The 23,538-nt window shown below is 39.7% G+C and overlaps 2 protein-coding genes across 3 annotated transcripts in view; both read right to left on the bottom strand.

Annotated features, from left to right (window-relative positions):
• The window catches only part of bin3 (bridging integrator 3), a 45,371-nt gene extending 31,244 nt beyond the window's left edge, over positions 1-14,127 (bottom strand). Inside the window, exons 1-3 of the mRNA XM_051950619.1 lie at positions 14,010-14,127; positions 6,670-6,718; positions 4,266-4,306 (exon numbers count right to left, since the gene is read on the bottom strand). Coding sequence (XP_051806579.1) covers positions 4,266-4,306; positions 6,670-6,718; positions 14,010-14,017 — 98 coding nt within the window. The 5' untranslated portion in view covers positions 14,018-14,127. The remainder of the gene's footprint in view (positions 1-4,265; positions 4,307-6,669; positions 6,719-14,009) is intronic.
• A 192-nt stretch (positions 14,128-14,319) lies between these two features.
• On the bottom strand, positions 14,320-23,264 carry egr3 (early growth response 3). 2 transcript variants are annotated; one of them, XM_022200840.2, is made up of 2 exons: positions 22,747-23,264; positions 14,320-20,103 (listed from the first exon to the last, which is right to left on the bottom strand). In XM_022200840.2, exons 1-2 carry the CDS (start codon positions 22,898-22,900, stop codon positions 19,025-19,027), a joined length of 1,233 nt encoding a protein of 410 aa, XP_022056532.2. In that variant the 5' UTR covers positions 22,901-23,264; the 3' UTR covers positions 14,320-19,024. The 2 variants fall into 2 exon arrangements, with proteins under 2 accessions (XP_022056532.2, XP_051806794.1); XM_051950834.1 differs by lacking the exon at positions 22,747-23,264 and adding an exon at positions 20,257-20,641.
• Between the last annotated feature and the right edge of the window lie 274 nt (positions 23,265-23,538).

The following is a 23,538-nucleotide window of genomic DNA, read 5'->3' as shown; positions in this document are numbered from 1 at the left end:
GTGAGAGGTTTTTCCCTCGACCTTCCAACGAGGTCACAAGTGAGGAGGAGCAGAGGGCTCCTCCTTTGGAGGTCTGTTCTTTTACATGTTTTGTTGTTCATAAAGTTGTTGTTGTTCAGTTCAGGGGGTACACTCTCTCATTAGGATCCTTTTACAAGCACCATGGGCTCAAATAATTTAAAAATTGTTTCTTTAAATGTGAATGGTCTTAGCAACCCAGTAAAGAGGAGTAAGGTTTTAGCAAAAATGAAAAAAGAAAAAGCTCAGGTCATATTTTTACAGGAGACCCATATGTCTTGTCAAGAACACAACAAATTGTGTAAATTTGGGTATTCCAACTCCTACTTCAGTTCCTGTAAGAAAAGTCGGAAGAGAGGAGTTGCCACTCTTATTTCTAACTGTTAATTTTGATTTTATTATGGGAAAGGGAGATAAAGAGGGCAGATATATAATTACGAAAGGCAAGATAGATAATACAGTGGTCACATTAGTAAACATATACGCTCCACCAGAGGCCGAGAGGAGTTTCCTTAGAGATTTATTTGACACAAAAGCATCAGAATCAGAGGGCATCCTAGTGTGTGCAGGAGACTGGAATACAGTTCTGAATTACTCTATTGATACAACAAGCCCAAGAAAGCACAAGCCTGTTAAATCAAAAGATCTCAATTTGTTAATTAAAGAAGCAGGTTTGTTTGATGTTTGGCGAAACCTCCATACAAGAGAAAGAGATTTTACCCACTATTCAGCTGTTCACCGGGTGCACTCGAGAACAGACTATTTTTTAATGAACAACATAGATAGACACAGAGTAAAAGAGTGTTCAATAGGAACCGCAGACATCTCAGATGACAATGCAATTTCCATCACCATCAGTTTGAGCAACAGACCCAAACAAACATTGTGGAAACTAAATATTGGTATTTTAAACAACGAAAGTGTGATAAAGGAGGTTAAGAGAGAAATTAAGGACTGTATTAATGACAATGATAATGGTCAAGTAGACCCAACAATACTATGGGACACTATCAAAGCAATAATGAGAGGTAAACTTATATCTAGAACAGCCTATTTAAATCATGTTAAGAGGGCAAACTATGAGAAACTGCAAGAAAAAATAAGAAATCTAGAGAAACAACTCCAAAAGCACAAGAATGAAGGACTGTTTGGACAGTTAAGGGAGCTGAGAGAGCAAATGAATAACAACTTAAAAGACGAATTAGAAAAGAAACTGAGATTTGCTAAACAGACATTTTATGAGTCAGGACCGAAGGCAACAAAGATATTAGCAAAACGTTTAAGGTCTCAAGCAAATAAGCATGCAATACATAGAATTAAAAACCCTCTATCTAACAGAGTAACGCAAGATCCGGATGAAATTCTTGAAACATTTACAAACTACTATGAATCATTATACTCACAACCCGAAATGGTTGAGGATGAAAGAATTAAACAGTATTTATTAACACTAGATCTCCCAGCTATAGGAACAACACAAAACAGTCTCTTAACAGCACCTATAACAAAAAATGAGCTGGACTTGGCAATAGGAAAATTGAAATCGAATAAATGCCCTGGAAGTGATGGTTTCCCTAATGAATGGTATAGAATCTTTAGAGAGGACATAGCTTCTGTTATGCTCGACTCCTTTAACTGGTCGCTCAACAAAGCAGTAACACCACCATCTTGGAGAGAGGCTGTGGTATCTGTCATCCCAAAAGAAGGCAAAAATAAAGAATGCTGTGGATCCTATCGTCCTATTTCTATACTAAATGTAGACTATAAATTATTCACATCCATAATTTCAAGACGGTTAGAATCTATCTTATTAATAAATGAAGATCAGACCGGATTTTTAAAAGGACGACAAACACAGGACAATATTAGACGGACCCTTCATATTATTGACCAAACAAATAGACAAGACCTTTCAGCGGCCCTCGTAAGCCTGGACGCGGAGAAGACCTTTGACAGGGTCAGTTGGCAATTTTTATAAAGAGTATTGGAGAGGTTTGGTTTCAACAATAAATTTGTCAAGTGTATTCAATCATTATACAAAGACCCCATAGCTCGGATAAAAATAAATGGCCATCTGTCGAGAAAGTTTGAACTTTCCAAAGGCACACGCCAGGGATGCTGTCTCAGCCCTTCCCTATTTGCTTTATTTATTGAGCCTCTAGCTCAAGCTATCAGACAAAATGAAGATCTGAGAGGAATTGTTATAGCTAATGAGGAACATGTCATAGGGCTCTTTGCAGATGATATTATTACTTACCTCCAGAACCCAGACACAGTTCTCCCAATACTGATGTCAATTCTAGATGATTATGGTAAGATGTCAGCCAATAAAGTAAATATTAATAAAACACAAATCCTTCCTTTGAATTACAAAGCCAGCAAAGAAACCAGACAGGCCTATAAATTAAAATGGGAAGCACAATCTATACAATATCTTGGAGTGGTTCTAAAACAAGATTTGAGTAAACTATATGAAGTGAATTATAATATTATTAATAACAATATACAGAAAGACATAGCAAAATGGTCAGCATTAGGATTAGACTTTAGTTCAAGAATGGAAGTGGTGAAAATGAATGTACTACCTAGATATTTATACCTCTTCTCATCATTACCAGTCAGAATCCCAGAAGCTCAATTTTCTGCATGGGACAAATGGATATCTCGGTTCATATGGGCCGGTGCACGACCAAGAATAAAATTTAAGACCCTCCAAATTGACAAGGAGCGGGGTGGTTTAGCACTCCCAAATATTCAAGAATATTATTTTGCGGCCCAATTGAGATATATTGTCTATTGGTGCTCCCCGGAGTACCAAGCAAAATGGAAACAGATTGAGTTGAACCCCAGACAAAATTAGGAGAAAAAGAAATTAGAGGACAAACTAAAGAGAGTAGCATTTTGGAAGACTCATTTAAGACTTGGTACGAGGTGGTTAAAAAGTATAATCTGGAAGGAGATGGCAAACTTTTAATTTGGCCCTTGCAGACTCCTAGATTCAAACCTGGACTAACAGATAAAACATTTGGCAGGTGGAATGAAAAGGGTATAACAGCTGTTTGTACACTTTTAGAGAGTAACAAATTTAAAACCTTTGAAAAACTTAAAGAAGAATTTCAGCTGGCCAATGGAGATCTATTCAGATATCTACAACTCAGGCATTTTTATAACACAGAAATTAAACCGGGAATCTCAGCAGAGGGCAATGAAGTGATCGGGATTCTGACTGGTGCGTGCAAGAACACCCCTCAGGGGTTGTATCTAAATTGTACAAGAGTCTACAGAAACGGAATGGCTGTAACTCATTTTATGTCAAAGCCAAATGGGAATTTGAATTTGGTATAACTATATCAGAGAGTGATTGGTATTCTATGTGTAAAACACAACAAACATCTACATGCTCCAGAAGGTGGAGAGAATTTGGGTGGAAAAACTTGATGCGATTTTTCGTTACACCCCAGATCAAAAACAAACTATTAAATTCACAGCAGACCTGTTGGAGGCAATGTGGTACTCTGAACGCCAACCATTCACATATCTTTTGGCTCTGTGCAAAGACACAACCTTTTTGGGACACCGTTACGCAGACTCTTGATGAGATTTTGGTTGTAAGATTCCTAAAGACCCACGGATAGTGTATTTAGGTTTGATCCCACAAGGCATTATTCCCACGAAGGACGTCTACTTGTTTAAAATCCTGATATTGGCAAGCAAGAAGACCATCACCAGGAATTGGCTGAAAAGCGACCCCCCTACACTAACAAACTGGTTGGAATTAGTAGAGGAGATTCTTTCTATGGAAAAACTGACTCATTACTTAAGAAAAAGTAAAATCTTATCAACGATGGGAAAAATGGACTGACTTCCAAAAAAGGATGACGGATTATACACCACGACACGTAATAATTTGGATTTTTAAGCATAAAGAGCATGTGTGTCCCCCCCTGTTCTAACTGTGTTACTATGTTTTGTTGTGTTTGTATTCTGAAAATTATAAATAAAAAGTAGAAAAAAAAATAGACATTATGTGAGCAGAGACATAGTGTGGGAAAACTCCCGTTTAACCAAACTGTAGGCACAAAAGCACAGTTTCATGAACATGCATACATGGATTCCCAACACACAAAATATCTAAGTATACTGTAAAACTGTTAAAGAATCACATTATTCAAATGGATATGAACAACGCATACAGAAACCTAAGTAATTGTATACCTTATAAAGTTTGGTTTAAAATGCAAACTTACTTTTGGAGTTTGTCATATTCTCGCTCGAAGTCTCGTTCAACCTAAAATAAAAGAAATGCATTTCACGTAAATATCTGTTTTTTCCTTATTTAAAGGTACTCATTTGAAATAGTTTGGAACTAATTTGGGAACAAAACTGCTGTTAACATCTCAGCATTCTCTGAAGAATGACTACACAAATGAAAATGGACAAATCATTTATATGAGTGATGTAAAACATGCCAGCAACAACGATTACAAGTTTGAAGTCTTAAGGAACAATGCAGATAAGTTCTAAATCATGTCTTACCACCAATGTTCTTCAAATGAACTATCTTTGCTTGACAAATTAATGAGCCATGTGATTTCTCAGGGTCTTCTTTATGGTTATTAACAAGTCAGAAAAGCTGGACAGGGGTTCCAGTGGTTGAAATGCAGGTCAAATTTGAGCTATTCAAGCTCCCAGGGCTGATACGACATGGGTCTGCAGCCTACTCTACCTGAATTCAAATCACATTGGATTCATTCATGACATAGCTGTCACCCTGCCTCTCACAGAGACTCCAGCCTGCAGTCCAGTTCCACACACAACACTGATAAACCAGAGAATTACACTGAGTGACATTAAACAAACTACCGTATTTTCACGACCATAAGGCGCACATAAAAGTCTTAGATTTTCTTCAAATTGTGCGGCGCGCCCTATGGTGCAGTGCGTCCTGTGTGTGTTGTTGTTGTAAGGCGGACGTAGACCAGGTGGTTTTTTTCCACGCATCACTGTCGCTGTTGATCTGTGACTCTATGCGTGCCCATCTCACAGCCGATGTGAAAAAACAAGTGAAGCAAATGAACTCTGAGCTTGCTGTCATTCCGGGAGGCCTGACAAAGGAACTCCAACCGCTGGACATCGGTGTGAACCGGCCGTTCAAAGTAAGGCTGCGAGCGGCGTGGGAGCGATGGATGACCGATGGAGACCACAGTTTCACTAAGAGTGGAAGGCAGCGCCGGGCGAGTTACGCCACAGTTTGCGAATGGATTGTAGATGCTTGGGCTAACGTGTCTGCTGGCACTGTTGTTCGAGCTTTCGCAAAAGCCGGCATCATTTCCGAGGCGCCGCACGGCACGGAAAGTGACTCTGACAGTGAAGAAAGTGAACCTGGCATGTTTGATGGAGATTTAGCGCAGCTGTTCAATTCAGAAACAGAGGATGAGGACTTCCATGGGTTTGATTGATGACGATTACCGGTAAAAAAAAAATGTGAATACCAAACTCAGTTTTGCTCCCGCTCTATTTTTAAATACGCACACTTGTGTGCTTGTTTTATGTGTTTTACCATGCCCGCGCCTATTGATGATTAAAAAATGTTAGTACTTTGTAATCAATACTTAAATAAAGCACAACCAAACTCAGTTTTGCTCCCGCTCTATTTTTAAATACGCACACTTGTATGCTTGTGTGTGTTGTTGTAAGGCCGATGTAGTAGAGGACACCATGAGAACGTTAAAAGGGGAAGTGTGGGCGTGGATTGTATATAAAACCCTCGCCATATAATCAGGTGCGCCTTATGTGTGTTAAATACAGTAATGGCACACATAACTGAGACTGCGCCTTTTGGTACGGTGCGCCTTTTGGTCGTGAAAATACGGTACTTACAGAAAGCCTAAGTTTCGGTTCTCTGTTACTCTCTCTCAGTTACTTTGTTTTTTGTACACCAGCTGATTAAATTACATTTAGACTTTGGTATCATTGAAAATTTCCTGTCTTTGTTGCAATGCCATGTCACCAAAGCTGGGCAGGGCTGTGAAGGAGGGTGGGCTGACACAGGCTGACCCATACAAAAAGACCCAGGGAGTCGGTCTGAATGTGAAATAAGACTGCTTGTTCTCCTATGTCTCGGAAACATGTCAACTAGAAGGTCTCATGGGTTCCTGTCTTGTGGTTCTGTGGGCTCCTGAAAGTAAACACAGTGGCCAGAACAACGAGGGAGGGACTTGATACTTTGTCACTAGTGGATCATCTAACTGGGTAGCCTTTAACCCACTCCATGGTTTTTGCTTAGGATGGCACAGGAAGCTGGAAACCCAGTCCGACGGTGGCTACCGGGCCACAGACCCATTACGGTGGAAGTGGTTTTCCCCAGCAAGAAGAACACCCACTCGCTGTCCCTTCAATGCAACCACCCCTGCTCCCTTGAATGGCTAAGACAAATTGGTATCCAATACGTCTTTTGGCTGTGGCACACCAATGACAGTATTTAGACTACTATATGTGTTGAATATGCCATTTTATGAGGCTTAACTACAACTAAGCTTCAACAAAAGCCACCCTTCCACACCTTCTACAGAAAAGAAATACTGCTTTAAAGTACATTTTTTAATCAAAAACTTTTTGAGAAATGTGTGAAAGTTTGTTCTGGTGACTTACAGTTTTAGAGACAATCTGTTTCTTCGGTTGTCCGATCTTGAAAGGAATCCTAAAATGAAACAAAAAGCAATGAGAGGTGACAGACATAAGCAACCAGAAAATGACTACCAAAAAGGTGAGATTATTGACTGTTCAGATTGTCATCAGTTGCATGATGCCTGACTAGAGGTCAGTGCAGGTCTTTGGGTGAACAAGCACTTGTTTTAGATCACTGACACAGACAATCAGAGGCTGTTAATCCCTGTTCATCTCAAGTATGTAGTCGGTGCCATGCACATTAACTTCATGTCATCACTGATCACATCTGGCTCCCATTGCAAGCGGATATCAGGCAGCAGAGGTGGTTGTCCCTTCTTCTCTGTGTGGTTTTGCTGCATGATTCCAGCTGGCAATCCAACACAGATGCTCTACTGCATATCAGAAAAATAGTGAGGCTTCTGCAGAATGTCAGGCAAACACATTCATATATTAGGACTCAAACAGACAGAGCCAACAACAATCAGCACCAAAGCATGCCATGTGGTTTATTGTATCTGCAATAGTTGTGCGCAATTTTCAGAATGAAGTACAACTTTTCTTCACTCATGAAAAGAAAACGCACAAAGATCCACACTTGAGTTTTGGCAAAAGAAAAAGAAACCCGTTCCTTCTTAGTTAAAACACAATCTTTTATCCCCCATTTCAAAACCTTGCCTATGCTCTAATAAGTTGTTGCCGAGCATCACAGTGCCTTGAGAATCCGTGAAACAGAAAACACTGCCGTACCAATGTGATTGGCTGCAGGTTGTCATTGATGTGCCACTAATGGTCTGAAATCTAAGCTATATGATGGACAGTTGCTGCTGACAGGCAGGGTGAGGCAGCAGCTGCGTCAAAAGAAAGGTGTGTAGACTAATGAGATGGAAAAGTGAGGGTGTGATGTAGAGCCTCGTTGTGCAACCAGGGAACGCTACTGATGTGTGGGGAAGATCCTTTTGATGACAGCTCAATCACAAAACTCAACATGGTCAAATAATAGCAGGATTAATCCAGTAAAAAAAAAATTTTTTAAAAATGGTTTCGCTCGTGGCTCAGGTATCAAGAATTCATTTGATCTGCTTTTTCCGTGGTGTACTTTAGATTTTATCAAGTATCCATTGCTCTGACCTTGTTTGAAATGAAGATTTAAACACGTACTTCAGTGACTTCTTTTCAAAACAATTCCAAATGCCAAAAAAACATTTTGTTGCTTTGGCCCCAGGAAAGTAGTTTCACCTATGTCATCATTTGGGTGAGCCAACGTGGAAAATAACCACAGAAATTACTCAGCTTGATCTTACATGACTCACCTTCTCTGATTGCCTGATAGTTACGCTATAACGTCACACTGAACACAATACATACGTATGTAGCCATTCTTTTTTGAAAATTGGATGGGATTCCTCAACGACACAACAGCTGTATAATTTAACAGACTTCTCAGGATGTAGTCCAATTTACAACAAAATAGAAAGTTAAAAATCTATCTAGCCAGTGAGACATGTATCAAACAATCAGGAAAAGTTTAGCATTTGCTGTCCATAAACTAGTTTTTAGTGTTGATTACATATCAAGCTATCCCATCCCATCACTGTGGCTGAGCACCTACTTGTTCTGACGACTGTCCCACTTGTTAATGCAATGTTTTTGGTTTGGTACATGCCCTCATTATTTGTGAGACGTTTACTCACTTTTTTCCAGTGTTTGTGATTGATGAATCTGCATTTCAGGCATCCACTCCAATGACACACAGCCACACAAATGACTCATATATACTATTAAGTTTCAAACTGTGGCTATGCATTTACTGCTCGCATAAATTACAAAGTGAAAGAAAGAAACACATCGGTGTGAGGGAGATTCAAGTTTTTGGTGTTGTTACTTTTAAGTTTGTCTCTGTATGTGACGGCTGAATTGTCTAATGGTGCTCTATTTGTATAACAGGCTTGAATTTATAAAGCAAGGTAACCGATTGGACACGAGGTTTTCTACCAATATTGCGCAACATTTGGAAACAGCTTTTGATATTCGCTCAAATTTGGTGGGTGTATCAGGAAGAAAATCATGACATCCACAGAAAAAAAAAACCAATGGAAGAGTTAAGTATAAGCATTGCAGCAATGCTCCAAGCTGTCATCAGTGTCCCCATGAAACATATATTTAAACGTTTCCTTTCAATGCTCTTATTTTTCTATGTTTTGGCAGGGACAGACGCCAGATTTATTTCTAGATGACATCAAGAGTATCTGCTAAAGTGCAACTATATTACGGTGGATTTTCCCTTTAACGTACCAAAGGCTATACTTGCTCGGAAAAAAAATGAAGGGAGCCCTTATTGCTATATATTCGAGAGTGTATGTGCTTCTGCAGAGAGCCAAGGGAAAGTGGTCACTCTCTTCAGCTGCTCATGAGAACTGGCAAACACACCGAGTGAAGTGTGCTTCGGGGAGGGAGAGCGAAACTGCAAGCAGAGGGAGAGAATGAGAAGAGAGGGAGGATGGTAGTCACTGTGAGAATCATTTCTAATGTTTCTTCACACAGCCATATTTCTGTAGGGGCTATCACATTTAGAAACATTGGTAAGTCCGGTCCTGTGAACCCAGAACTAGCGTCTGATATGGCACAGGCCTGGCCAGCTGAAGACTGAAAAATAGTGTGACACAAACTGAAGTCCAGGATTTTATCGAGCCAAATTTAAGCCTAGCGATGCACGCGTGGGTAAATGCATGAATAGGAGAGGATTTTTAGAGAATCACAGGAACTTGATCACGTATAGGATGTTTTTTGTAATAAAACTCAGGTTCATATGCATTAAAAATGACTCGTTTATGCATTTGCTGTCATTGAGAAGTTTGCCAACTTGCATCTAAGGGTTATCTCATCTTTGCAGTAATGGGACACACGTCACTGCCATCAAGTGAGCACGTAGGCACGAACAAAGACATAAAAGTCTTCTCTATCCGGGACACATTATGCACCGAGTGGAAGAACCAATGGCTTTTCACTAAAACGGCAAATGTGCAACCATTAGAGGAGTAGTGCATCATTCGACCTCAGATATTCCACGGAGCACAGAGGGCTAGTTGAAGATGTTGGGAAGTAGAATTGTTCTGATGATGACCCCAAAGTCAAATCTCTCACGTCATAGAAGCAAGTGTGCAGGCTCTGCTGGAATGCATCAGTCAGCAGAGCCCATAAAGGACTCTTTTCACTGGTCGAGCACCCCACTCTTGACCTTGTGTTTGGCAGTGCGTGCTGGTAGAAGAATTGCTTGCCAGCTATTGACTATCTGACTGAACTGAGTGACGCCAACTTGCTTACTTGATTACGGTCTTGCCTGAAAATGACACTAAGAATGTGTCACGTATCATAAAGCAAGTTACTATACATACGCATCACAGTTGCAGTGAAAAAGTAAGTTTCTCCTCATTTCCTCTTAAAGTCAATTCATGGCTTGTGAGAAACAAGCGGTGAATTATGCAAAGCTCCTTTAAAACTTGTTAACTGCCACACACAAGGGAGGTTTGGTATAATGAACCTCCGCACACTTGTAAAAAAAAAAGAAAAGAAAAAGTCAGTTACAGTTATAGATGAATCCTAAATGATACAATGAAATGCACAATATACAGTCCAATGAAACAGAGTACAACCGTCATTAATGCTTCTGCATTGCAAAAAAAAAAAAAAAAAGAGGCTTGCTTCAGCGTGCATAATGAAAAAGCCTATAATTTAAGGATGTTGAACAAATAGGCAACTATTGTCTTAGCGAACATTTCTTTTTTTCAAATAACCAAAAGATCTGAAAATTACTGCCTTGTTTTCTGTTGTTTAATTTTCAGGGAGGCCACCAGTTAGATGGAAGAGCGCTGAGTTTCCATATAATTGTCAAGGGAATTTGGAGGGAACATTTGAAATGCCTCAAAAATGAGTGAATAATCAGGGCTTCTTTCCAAATTGGGTACTTTTTCTTCTTACTCTTAAAACGTACTGATCTATAGTGTGATATGAGCTGTCATCTGTCAGTGCGCTCCCAGGGGCTCAAGTTTGTTTAATCTTGCACAAGACACGGTGGCGTAACTGTGCAGAGAATTGTAGGTCAGAATGGTCAGAAAAGCCAATTCCATTGAGTTCTTCTAATGCAACATTTGCAGTAGAAAAACTCAATGTGAATTAAAATATGTTACGGAAACACACCTTGTGTCATAAGTCAACACAGCACTTGTTTATATTCATTGCACTTAATTCCATATTTATCTCTGACTGTATACGAAATAACAAATATCTTGAAAAGTATACATTTAGGTATTATACGGTAATAACGCCATGGTAATCAATTTCATATTGTTTGTTGATAAAAGCTAAAACTAACATCTTCATTGGTGATTTATTCTACCACTTATTTTCTCCATTATTATTATCAGAAGATGTTCATTACATTAAAAGGTGACATCTTAAAATTGATCGCTTTGTCTGACTCGCAGTCCAAACCCCGAAGACATTCGTTTGCGATCCCATCTAACAAAGAAAAGCAGCACGCTCTCACATCTGAGAAGCTGGAATCACTTTCTGTTCATATGCCTTTTTGCATGAAAAATAACTTGAAGGGGTACGTGGCCATCAAAACAGATGCAAATAGACTTCTTGTTCAACCATACTTTTCAACTAATCATGTCAGCTTTAAGGTCTGCAGACAAAGCTGTCACCGGTGCCCCTAAAACCTGAGATAAGCGGTGCAAAGCTGTCAGAGGCATCTTTTGTTCTTCTTGCTGGTGATGTAAGATGCGCTTTTTATTTGCTAGTAGTCAAAAACTGAGGCAGACAAAACATCAAACGTGTGTCTCGCAATGAGAACAACACGAGTGTTTGAAAACACCTGATGAATCCCACAGTTAATAGGTTATTAACGTTGTAAAACTCATAGCACAGTTCTTGTTAAAGTTGTTCAGCTCAGTCTATAGTTGCTTTATCTGAATCGAAAACACAGAACTTTATGTCCGTGGTAATAGTAGTGTGCCTCTGTAAAAACTTGAGTTTATAGCTTGAACTCATTGTTTCTGACATTTACGCTCTATTTGCTTATGTATTGCAGATTTGTGTATGTCTAATATCCTTGTTTAGACAGTAATTAAAAGTATTTTTGGATGCATTTCACATGTAACATAAACAAATTATCTCTTTTGCAATTATCCTAAAGGCTATGATAGGGAAAATGTACTTGTCACGAATGTTGTCAAGGTATTTTGACACATTGATAACATTTCAGTCAGTTTACGGGCTGCAATTGCTTTTTTGATGAATGGAAAGCTGCATTATAAGAGTTGAATTAGTCATTTAAAAAAAACCCACTGGATTGGTTTGGAGACAAAGCCTAAGGCTAACTGCAAAAGCAATGATTTCTTTATGACTGTCTGACCCAGAAATAAGCAGCTGTACATGTATATAAAGTGGGTCATCAGATATTGGCTGACGCTCACTTTTTGCCACAATGCAGTTTGAATACTATACGTGATACAAACTGAAAAGTAAATGACATACCATTCTCACTGTGATTATTCTGCAAAACCGATGACATGCTCAAAATGTGTTAACATCAATATTTCTAGTCGACGCACGTGTATGTTTTTATAACTTGAACTCATTCTAACAAGTCCCTATCTTCAGTATTCCTGTATAATTGTTGTCATGACACATTTTTGTCTAGTCAGGGCTACAGTACACAACGGTCAACTGGACTAAATGTCACAGTTTCCAAAGCCTCAAAGTTTTAAGACTACAAGAGTACTTCAAATGATCACAAATTACAAAGTTAGTTTGCAAACTGTGCAGAACTTCAATGGCATATCACAGCAGCATGGCACACTGCACCAACACCTGAATAGAAAACACAGGTGCTATTCGTCATGGGTACTGTTCAGTTCTTAGCTTCTCTCCTACTCTCTGTGCTCACATGAACTGCATTTTAATACAGCTGAATTTCCCAAAAAGCTGTTCTCCTTTCAATATTTTCTGTTTCTGTTGTCAATAGTGACAGAAATATGGCTCTTTGAGACTACATGTTCATCAAGCTGCTGCTCTGTGCTGCTAAAATCCTGATTTTACCACTGTGACGTCTTCCCACATTCTCACCATACAGGGAAGTTAAACACAGCAGCTGTGCTGTGAATTCATATATATATATATATATATATATATATACATATATGTGTGTGTGTGTGTGTGTGTATTCTACTAAAAAGGTAAGAGAGCAATTGCAAAATAAAGAGAAATGCAGTTGCTGTAGCTTGTCTGTGCTTTTATACTTGGCTAGGGGTTTAGATTTCTTTAGGAACTGCACTAGTAAGTTATATCATGAACCCTCTTTTTCATTTATTTTCATCACGTTGGACTTGTCAGTTTAAACCTACAGTTTTGCACTTTATGATGGAAACATCTGTGTACATTTTACAGTTACACAAATACAGCGTCAAAAATAGTAACATCAAAAATGAAAAATGTACATTTAAAGTAATCTGTAAAATAGGCAATAGATTAATTAATAGAAAAAGCCCACAGCTTGTGGCAAGTAATTTAACGAGCTAGTGGTGTCAGCACACTGACCTACCTACATACTTGACGGGATATACTTTGAATACTACACGAGACATACACTGAATAATAAACACTACATCATTAGAATTACTATTATCGTAACACAGCAACATAACACCCCAACATTTCTAAAGCAGCTTCAGTCTACTAGCTAACAACAGCTGACTGCTGTCGACTGATGATCAAATCCGTTTAAGTGGCTTCACCACTGACCCTGATGACCTGGTAATTAGCTACACCGAGTTCCCATGTTATGCTAAAGGCACAACCTGGGCTTCTTTAAACAGTACAGACAAGCAGCTAGTACTTAGGATAGCAGTTAATTTCATTTATGTGGGTTATTTTCTCGTTAATTCTTCAGCAACCAACCTAACTAAAATCTAGCTAACAGATTTAGTACAAGTAACAAGTTACACGACTTTGTCAAACATCGAAGTTAGCTAACCTGACAGTCTGCAGCAATTGTCGCTTTTATACAGTGTTTAGTAGAAACTGCTTTGTGCAAACTACCCCCTCAGACGAGCACAAAAAAGATCAATAAGAGAGGTTTTATTTGTGAGCTCCTGAGTTTAACGAGCTACAGCTAACTCCTGCTCTACTGTACTGGCTGTGTAGCACTTCCAGGAATTAGCCGGAGCCCGGTCGACAAGACAGTACTACATTATTGTGAATTAATCAGTACAATGTATATTTTTTCTCATGTAAGACGTTACCGACGTAGCCACGATACATACCAGCTCATTTTGAGTGAACTTTTACTCCGGTTTCGTCAGGTAGCTTTATTATCTTCCGAGAATCATCCCTGTTTACCACCCAACAGACGAGCACTAACCAGGAAGTACGGAGCGCAGCTGAGCCGCTGTGTTTCCTCCATGTAAGTTTTTTTTTTAAACTAAACTAAAAAATAGTCACTCTCGTGTGATAGTTTAATAATATCATATAGAAAACATTTTTAAAATAATGTTTGTCGTTTTGATTTTAATTTGTGTTTTTTTGCACTGACGTGCGTGTGCGCGCGCACGTAGAGACGAAGTTAAACTGAAGGCAAGTTATATTTTTCTTTATTCAAGTACTTACATAGAAATAACAAAACAATTGCATTACAACAAACTGAAGTGCCAAGTAAACAGGGGAGCACATCTCCCCATCACAAGGATATAGTAAAATTCATTTCAATATTCAGCTCATCATAAAAGGACCTTATTATAAGGTAATAAAAACATGAAATAGGCTAAAGACATCCACAACATTTTAAACAAGACCCCTTGTTTTCTTTAACAAAAAAGCCAACAGAACAGTTATCCCAGTGTGTGTTTCCAATTGTCTTGCATTGTTGTCAGGTTTATCCCATTTCACCCAATGTGACTTTTATTTTCATGCATAATAAAGAAATGAGCACCACCCACCGCATCCGAGGGTAGCACTTTGGAACATTTCCGTGCACATGCAAACATGAGGATATACTGTAATGAAAGGAAACACAACACAACAGAAAACAGTGAGTATCGACTCCATCTGAACACCAGTGTCACTGTTGAAGACCACAAAATCCCTGAAGCCACCCTGAAGTCCATAAGATGACATGAGTAGCCTATAATATCTACACATTATTGAATCTCTTCAAAAATGAGCATTTTTTTCTTTTAAAAAAATCCAACAATTATTAATTGTCATGAGTGAGCCCAAGCCTACGGCCTTGCCCGAGGCCAACTTCACGGAGACTAAATCAAACAGCTACACACAAACATTAGCACAAGGCTGCCTTCAGCTGCAAGCAGACGGAGGTCACATTTATGATTTGTTGCTCCTGTGGAGTTCTCATCATGTATTGTTTTTGATCAGCCAACCCTGCAACCCAGTTTGGCACAAAGATGGCTGCTGATGTTGGCTCAGATCCAACATGGAGCAGAGGACGAAAATGAGGCAAATTCCAATTTCAGAGCTTTCAGCCGCCCACTTTTGGACGATAGAACATAAAAAAACATGACATAAATTATTCCTGGAGAAGCGTTATTAAGAGGGAGGTTGTTTCTGAGCTTCACAAGTCATTGATGTATATGTATAGCATTCACACATTACACAGATTACTGTTCAGGAGAACACGGTGCAGCCTGTGTTGTTGTTCAACCGCCAAACTACATTAGAGGATGGAGGGGATCTCACAAATTTTACAAAATCCATCTGCCCATTACAAAAATGTCACAAAACAAAAGTGACAGACACAGTAAGACTGATGAAATACTGAGTTTGCAAACTTGTAATTACATGGCTTCATTTAGACGAGGAAATAGTTTGGTGTAGTCTCCGCCTTACTCCGCATCGTTCTTTAACACAAAGCAACATAAACACAGTTTTCTCTTAGAGGAGAGCATAGCTTTTGGTCCAATAAATTCTCACTAATCCAGAGTGTAAAATGATCAACATCAAAGTATTCCAGATAAACAGTGAAGATAAACATTTCGGTTGTTTCTTCATCACCTTGTGTACTACATACACTCTTTTGTGCTGACTCCACAAGGTGAGATTAGAAGCCATTACTCACTGCAAGATTTAACCTGACAAATTCCAGCCTAATGTTTGAAAATGAGTTGTTAGTATTAGGATAATTATGTGGGATTAGTAATGTAATGTCTCAATCTGGGAATTTGTTTTGGAGTTTCTAAAGTTGCAATATTAATTTCAGCTGCATTTTTCTAAGTTGGATCAGAAAAGTTTCATGCCAATGTTCATCCGGTCAGTAGAAGGATGGATTTCTATGATACAAAACTATTGATTTACAGTTAAATGTTAGAGGCTATGTGAACTTTGAAACTATCTCAAAAAGTGCAAGGAGGTCTGTTCATTTAACCATGTAGATGAGTTGAGAAAAGACTCTCTGAGGCCAAATTAATTGGAAAATAAGTGGACACTTGCCAGGAAGCTCAGCAGTGAAAATGGTTTGTTACAGGAAAGGGAAAGTGTGGCCTTGGAAGCTCACTTCTGTATGCACTGTGTTCTCTGTGGCACTGCTTTCCTAAACCTTTCTCCTGCCCTTTGCTTTCGTCAGTTCCTCTTCTCTTTAAGCCTGATTGCTGTGTCTGCTGACCAGTTCGAGTTGTTTTTTCCCAGCGGTTAGAAATGCTGATATAAATTTTTTTATCTCACGTGAACATTAGATTTTGTAATAGTGTGAAAGCACAGGCAATTATTAGAAATATTATTAGCAAATAAAATGGAAAGATGTATGTTTCTTTTAAAACAGGTGAGTTTCAAGTGGTATTTGAAAATTCATTTAAGATTTCTAACAAAATCTGAAATTATCCTACAACACTGACAAGGTCATTATTCAAAAAATGTTTCTTCCACTCTTTCTCATTTGATGACTGCAGTGCTGATGTGTTTGCCATTTGTGCTTCATGCTGACCCTGACAAAAGTAAATACTTCAATAATTACAGTCTCATTCATTTCTCATTCTTATTTTTTCAGCTGTTTTAATTGGTTTTGGCCAAAACTGTAATAAATTCACTGTACTGGATGAAAATGTTGGATTAGTATCTCACTTATGATGTTTTGCATTTGCTCCACAGAGCCATAATAAAGTCTTGGAGGGAAAAGAAAAACATGGCTGCTTTCCAGTATTAAGGGAAAACAATATTTTTTTAAAAAAAGCAAAGTTTTATCGAATATGGTTTTTGTGGTGATGTTTTTAAATATTATCATTATAATACACTTAGGATCCAAGTAAATCAATTGGCAGAAAGGAGCCTATACAAAATGTTTAATTGAATGAAAAGAAAACATATTTCCTTCTATCAGTAGAAGGCTAAGCAAGCAAGCAGAAATATAATATGAGCTTTTTTTCCCCCTTCTTTTTCTTGCATTGCCCTGTGACATATTTTGTTCACAAACTGATCCAATCACTTGGGAGAACATCTATCCAAGAACAACCAGTGTTTTTAATGCAGTGGGGAAGATGTGTTAATTAAAATAACCGATATTGCTATAATGGAGATACACAAAATGTAAAAAAAAAAAAAATGTTGTCATTTATTCAGAGAACACATTAGTGCTTCCTTGAACCAGTTTCCACTTTAAAGCATACAGATGGTGCAAATGCTATTATTCTTTTTAAATGGAAGATAGCACACCATATTTGGCACTACTGTAGTGCTCCAGAAATTTTTGCGATGACCTATAGGACAACAAAATATTCTGTATTATAACTACATTACTAAAAGCTTTAAGACACATTCTGCACAAGCATTCAGTCAATTGAAAGTTCTTGTTTATGCAGACATTTGTATTTACATAGTGTGCATGGAGGCATGCACATATATGCACAATTTAATACTGAATTATGGTGCATTTGACATTTGAGTACAAAAGTGAAACTTCTACCGTAGCTACCTGCATACATGTTTGTATACTGTACAAAAACAACAACACCTTACTTACAGCTCAGTCTCTCTGTATTAGAAAAGATGTAAACATGGATTTGGACATTTTTATTTTTCTCTTGCCATATACTGCTCATCTTCTGGTGACTTAAACCAAGTTATTTAGTCTTTTTTTTTTTACACTGTGAAGCACAGACAAGGGGGCTCATTCATCTCCATCCTTTTTCCTCTTTGCTTTCATATACTGCTGGTTTGCAACCCAGTGTTCTTTATTTAAGCAGCTCAGTCTGTCTAGCTGTGCTCCTAGTTAATTTGATTTACAGGTTGGTGGCATATGTCATGACTATATTGCATATAATTGCAGAACACAAGAAAACTGAAAAATGAACAGTATTGGTGAGCTTTAAAAAAAAACAGCAACAGAAATATATCCGGTAACACCACATAAAGCAACCATATGAAAAGGCAACAAAAATACACAGTGTCTCACAGTGACTACAAATAAATAAGTATTGGCAAAGGCATCCGTTGCTGCAGGCCTGCTTGCTTTATAAGTACAGGTAACGAGACAAGACATCGGTTTGTTGCTGTGTGTCACCCAGTCAGTCATTATCTAGATTTAACCAAACTGTGCAGGTAAATCTACGTCTGGTAATGTGGTGAATGAATCAGATCTTTCCTCTAAACTCAATGTTTGTGCTAAGCTGATGCCACCGTTACGTTTGGCAAATGTCAGGCACAATAATAAGAACAAGGTTGGCTGCATCACCACAATACATTTGGCACATTCTTTTGAAGAGAACAACATTCAAATAGAAAATAAAAACACTACACCTCAACAAAAACAACAAAAAGACAGTCAAGTGCCACTAATAAGGTATCCATGACGATACACAAATATAACCAATTGCACTTTAAAACAGCCTAATAAAATTAATGCATACATCCCAGACAACTCACCCTCGAACTGAGCTCCAGTATAAATGTGTCTGTTTCGACCCCTGTGATGGATTCTGGCTTCCTTCCAATTTAGAAAATTTCTGTAAAATTTACAAAAGTGTATCCACCCCAAAAACCTATAGATACACAGTGGCCGTTTGGACAGAATGTGCCAAAGTGCTCTTCTTTGTGTTGGCACTGTGTTACAGTAGCTGAGGCTCTGAGTTGCTTAAAAGAGAAGGGCGCAGTAGCAGCCTTTCCCCTCTGACTTAAACTAAAGGCATCCATCTCAAAATAGAAGGAACTGAAAAGAGCAGGGGTGTAAAAGAGAGGAAAAGAGTCACCTATTTATCTCATAGTGGACGTGATCCCTTCTTCCTAAGTCTCTTTATGGTGTGTGGTGAGGGTCCAGTCCATGTGCACGCAGTGACGGTCATGATGTTCCCACTGTTGGCCCCCCACAGGAGCTGGGCGGCGAGCTGTGGCTCCCAGCCGCCCCACTGCTCTTGTCGGCTGGCTTCTTGTCCTTCTGTTTCAGGTGAACCTTTGCATGTCTCTTTCGCTCGTCGCTCCTGGCAAATTTGCGTCCACAGAACTCACAGGAGAAGGGTTTCTCACCTGTGTGCGTGCGAATGTGCGTGGTCAGATGGTCACTCCGGCTGAAGGAGCGCATGCATATTCGACACTGGAAGGGTTTGTGACCTGTGTGGATGCGAAGGTGACGTGTGAGCTCGTCCGAGCGCGAGAAGCGTCTGTCACAGTTCTCTGCCGGACAGGCGTGCGGCCGTTCGTGGACGGGGGTTTTGCTGGGCCGGTTGGGGTACTTCCGTGGTCGGATGGGTTTGAGGGTGAGAGTCTGTGGCGGGGGGTGGTGCTGAGGCGGGTGTTGCTGCCCGCCGATGAAACCTGGGTGAATCTGCTGCTTGTCTTTGAACGCTCTGATGGTCTCCAGGGGCGTGATGGGCGGAGGGTTGACTCGGATGGGGTCCATGCTCTGGAAGGGCTTGTGCTCCATCACGCCAACCTCCCCCTGATGATGGAAAAGGTTGTAGTCGGGGATCATGGAGAAAAGGCTGCCATCCATGGAGGCTTTGGATGTGGAGTGATAGTCATTGCCGGGGTAGGCTAGAGCCGTGCTGGTGGCAGGACTGTGGTGGAAGGAGACCTGATCCTGGTACAGGTCACTGCAGGTGGAATAGGCAGGCAGTGGCGGACCATATACCTGCTCCATATCTGACGTCTGTCCGCCCATGCTGGCTGCGGAGGATGATGTCTGCGTCGTTACAGTGCCGGGGGATGGAGAAACACCTAGGATCCCTGCGCTGACGAGGCTGATGATATTGTTATCAGAGCACCAGCCGGAGCCGCCGATGCCACCTGAAGGAGGAGTGTCAAAGGCAAACTTCCCCAGATAGGTGACAGTCTGCCCGCTGCGGTTGGACTGGAAGCTGGATCCATACTGAATCTCTGAGGTTGCTTTCTCGTTCCCCATGCCCAGATCCATGATATTATCTAGATTAAAAACAAACAAAAACACAGAACATGAATAAATCATCCATGTGATTGTTCACACATTAACATGAAATGCAGTCATTTGAGAAGAAAAGCCTGCGACAGTGACAATGTGGCACAAGTTGTGAAAAAAAAAAAGTCCAGAAAATTCACTTTGTTAGGCTGTGTGAACTTTAAGTGACAGTCCCAGGTTTGTCCAAAATTCAGCTTTTCTGCATAGCTCTGTAAAAGGCTACAAAAGATCAAAAATAAAAGAAGTCCCATACAGTTCATAAAGAAATGTGAGCGCTGTCAGACCTGTAAGTTAAGTGACTGACTGCTGCATCTGAGAGAGTGGTGTCTCTCTCTCTCTCAGATCCCACAAGCTCTCATAAATCAAGACCTAAACACCCCCTTTGATCCAGTCATTGTGTCCCTCAGGAGGACAGCCAAACTGAATGGCAAGATTTGATTTCTTCACAGCAGGGAGGATTATAAGGCAAACGCCACATCTATCACGCTCAAGCATTCAAAACACATTTGCAACAAAGAACATCTGGGAGGAAATCTAAGTGTTCCTATCGAATTTCATAAATGTATTTGATATTTTATTATAGATATCTTACACTTGACCCCCCTTCCCCCAAAAAAACACATTCACACATTTAACCTATTCTAAAAAAATGCCATGTTGCTTAATGGGGACACATATATGTGCTGATTATTCTCTGAAGGTTAAATGCGAGACGTTTGGGGAGAATTCTTTCGTAAACAGAAGTTAAAATAGACGTCTCACTTCATTTGCAGGGAATCATATACACTCCTGCATATATTTTCACTCCCAGTAATTACAGGCTGCTGGAGTTTGGCTGAAGGCAAATCATAATGAAACAAAACACAAATTATGTGCATTGCACAATACCATTTAACATGTGAGATTCATAGGAACAATGACACTTGTGGCATTTCTTAAAATTATTTTTGGATATGACATTTAGAAAACAAGCCTCATTTGATATTAATGTATTTTTCTCTAAATGTTTAGTCTGTTGGAGGTATTTTGAGTAATGGGAATTTTTTTTAAACAGAATGAAGGGCACCAAATAAAGTCATCACTCTTTTCTTGCAGGTCAGCACTGAAGAGCACAGCACACACCTGCTTCACCTGTAAAATCACAGCACGATCCTTTCAAAACCTATAATTGCTAATTGCTCAAAATAGCACAGATAATAAAAAATGTGAAGTCTATGTACAGAATGTGTAGTTTATCATGTGAATTTCACGAGGATGAGACATAATTAAAGCAGCATCACACACTGTAATATGTCACATCCTTTTTTCCTAATAAGTTTTATTTCATTTTTAAAAAAAACTCTCCATCTCCCGTCTGAGGTCAAATAAAATGCGTTTACCAGCCGTGTTAGTAGAATAATTTAATATGTCATATGCGTGCCAGGAACTTAAAGTCGCCTATATTTAATTCACATTACAGGAACTATATTATTTGTAACACCTGCCGCGAGGATAATTTAAACGCATACTTCTGACATAAAGCAGGGAAAAATGTCCCAGGTTAAATTCAAATTCAGGTGATGCTTTAACTTGTAAACAAAAAAAAAATTGAGTATAAGAATGACTTGTGCACAGAGTTGTACACGTTAAAAGTAAATCACAGTCACCGCATCTTCTCAGCCACATCAGGAAACTGGAGATTTTGCTTTTTTTTTGTCCTGCAACATTGACCCATCACCTCAGAAGGTGAATCTGTACACTGAGTGATTGATTTAATGCCAATCTACGACACTGAGCCGAACTAACGAGTCTTCTTTGGGGTCAGCAGATGAATTAAACGCAAATATACATTAATCTGGTTTAAGCAATAAATCAATCCATATCTCCGGCCTCGGAATTTAAGGAATATAAGACGGTTCACGGGCCTGGCGCTCCAACGTGTTTCATATGGTGGAAAGCAGCAGCAGCCACACACGCCTACTAAAAGCCAATCTGACATGTTAATAGAGTTGTGAATGAAAGTCATTGTCTAAAGTAGTTGACCCATCTTTGCAGGCGGATTAGATGAGTAAATAAGGGAGACCGTGGCTTAACCACAAAGCCTAATTAAACACGTCTTCTCATAGTGTGTAGATTTCATTTTCAAGCAGGAGCCGAACGCGTTTTTAATGGACTTTGCGAGAAACAGCCTTTTCACAGCCATTCATATCAAGACATTTCCTCAAACACGCAAGAATTAAAATCACTATACGCCACATGGAGATGCTTAAATGTAATTTCTCTAATTATGTTTTTTGCTTGTTTGTTTGTTTGTTTTAATGCGAATGACAAGGCTGGCTTTTTCACGTTCTGTTTGAAATTCTGGCATATCGGCTACAGACAATAGATTTAAAATAAAAAAAAAAAAGAAATAAAAAAATCACACCATGAACCTGAAAGTGAGTTATTTAAAGGTGCATCTCATGCACACAGGGCAATGTTACACCTGACCCCGAAAAAGTGTGCTACGGGAATGTGCCTTTACGCGCGACAGCCAGCGCGCAAACAGGTGCTCCACAAGCCCGAAGACAACTGTTGCCGTCCGCGCACGACGCACTTTGAAGCACTTTAATCAAAACGCACACACGCAAAAAAGTAGAAGAAAATCTTACCTGTGTTCATCTGTGAATAGTGGTTAATAGATTCCGTACTGGTGAAAATATTCATAGACGTCGGGATGTCCTCTTCTGGGTAGAGACTGTCAGGGATCGTGTTTATTAAACTGCTCATGGTAAGAGGGATTTTGTCCGCTAGTTTCCCTGTCATAGCAGATATATTCAGTCCGACATTTATAAAGCACAACGCGCAGGTATCCAAGTAGTTACACAAAAACACCGGGTGTTCTCAAAGTCGAAAACACAGGTGTGGATCGGGCGTGAAAAAAATCAGGAGACAGGAGCAGGGATGGATCCTGTTGCTGTAGCTATCCAAGTATCCCGCGGAGGATGAGCAGCGCCGGTTATCTCCCCCTGTGTGATCACAGGCTATTGTTGTTATTAATCTGATCACTGTGGAAGCTGATGGGCTGCTTGTGGGGGAATTTGAAGTCTGTGAATCAATGGAGGAGGTGGTGGTGTTGGTTGCACAAGAGCAGCTCTACTTGCTCTATTGGAGCTGGATAGGGGACTCCAGTCTGCCTGTATTAAATAGGGGGATGGAACATTTGCGTGACGTAGATGACCATATATGGACATGGGCGCCCAGCGCCAGGCTCTCCGCGCGTCAGTCTGTGGAAACTACAGTGGAGGCAAAAGGCTCCGACAGAGAGATAGCTACAAAGTTTACTAAATCTACATGGCACCTCCAGCTGCGTCCTTCTTCAGGAATGAACCGGTGGTTATCCAGTGTTCCCGTCCTTGTGGAAAACACGGTGATTCAACAGCGTGTTATCTTTATTATTGTCA

Source organism: Acanthochromis polyacanthus, chromosome 7 (genome assembly GCF_021347895.1).
Source record: "Acanthochromis polyacanthus isolate Apoly-LR-REF ecotype Palm Island chromosome 7, KAUST_Apoly_ChrSc, whole genome shotgun sequence".
NCBI lineage: Eukaryota > Metazoa > Chordata > Actinopteri > Pomacentridae > Acanthochromis > Acanthochromis polyacanthus.
Note: the sequence above shows the minus strand (reverse complement) of the source record. Positions and strands in the feature narration are given on the sequence as shown.

Coding starts and splice junctions, on each gene's coding strand:
- egr3 (XM_022200840.2), bottom strand. CDS start 22,900: ATGACAGGGAAACTAGCGGACAAAATCCCTCTTACCATGAGCAGTTTA. Junction 20,104..22,746: donor CTATTCACAGATGAACACAG/GTAAGATTTTCT, acceptor TTTTTAATCTAG/ATAATATCATGGATCTGGGC.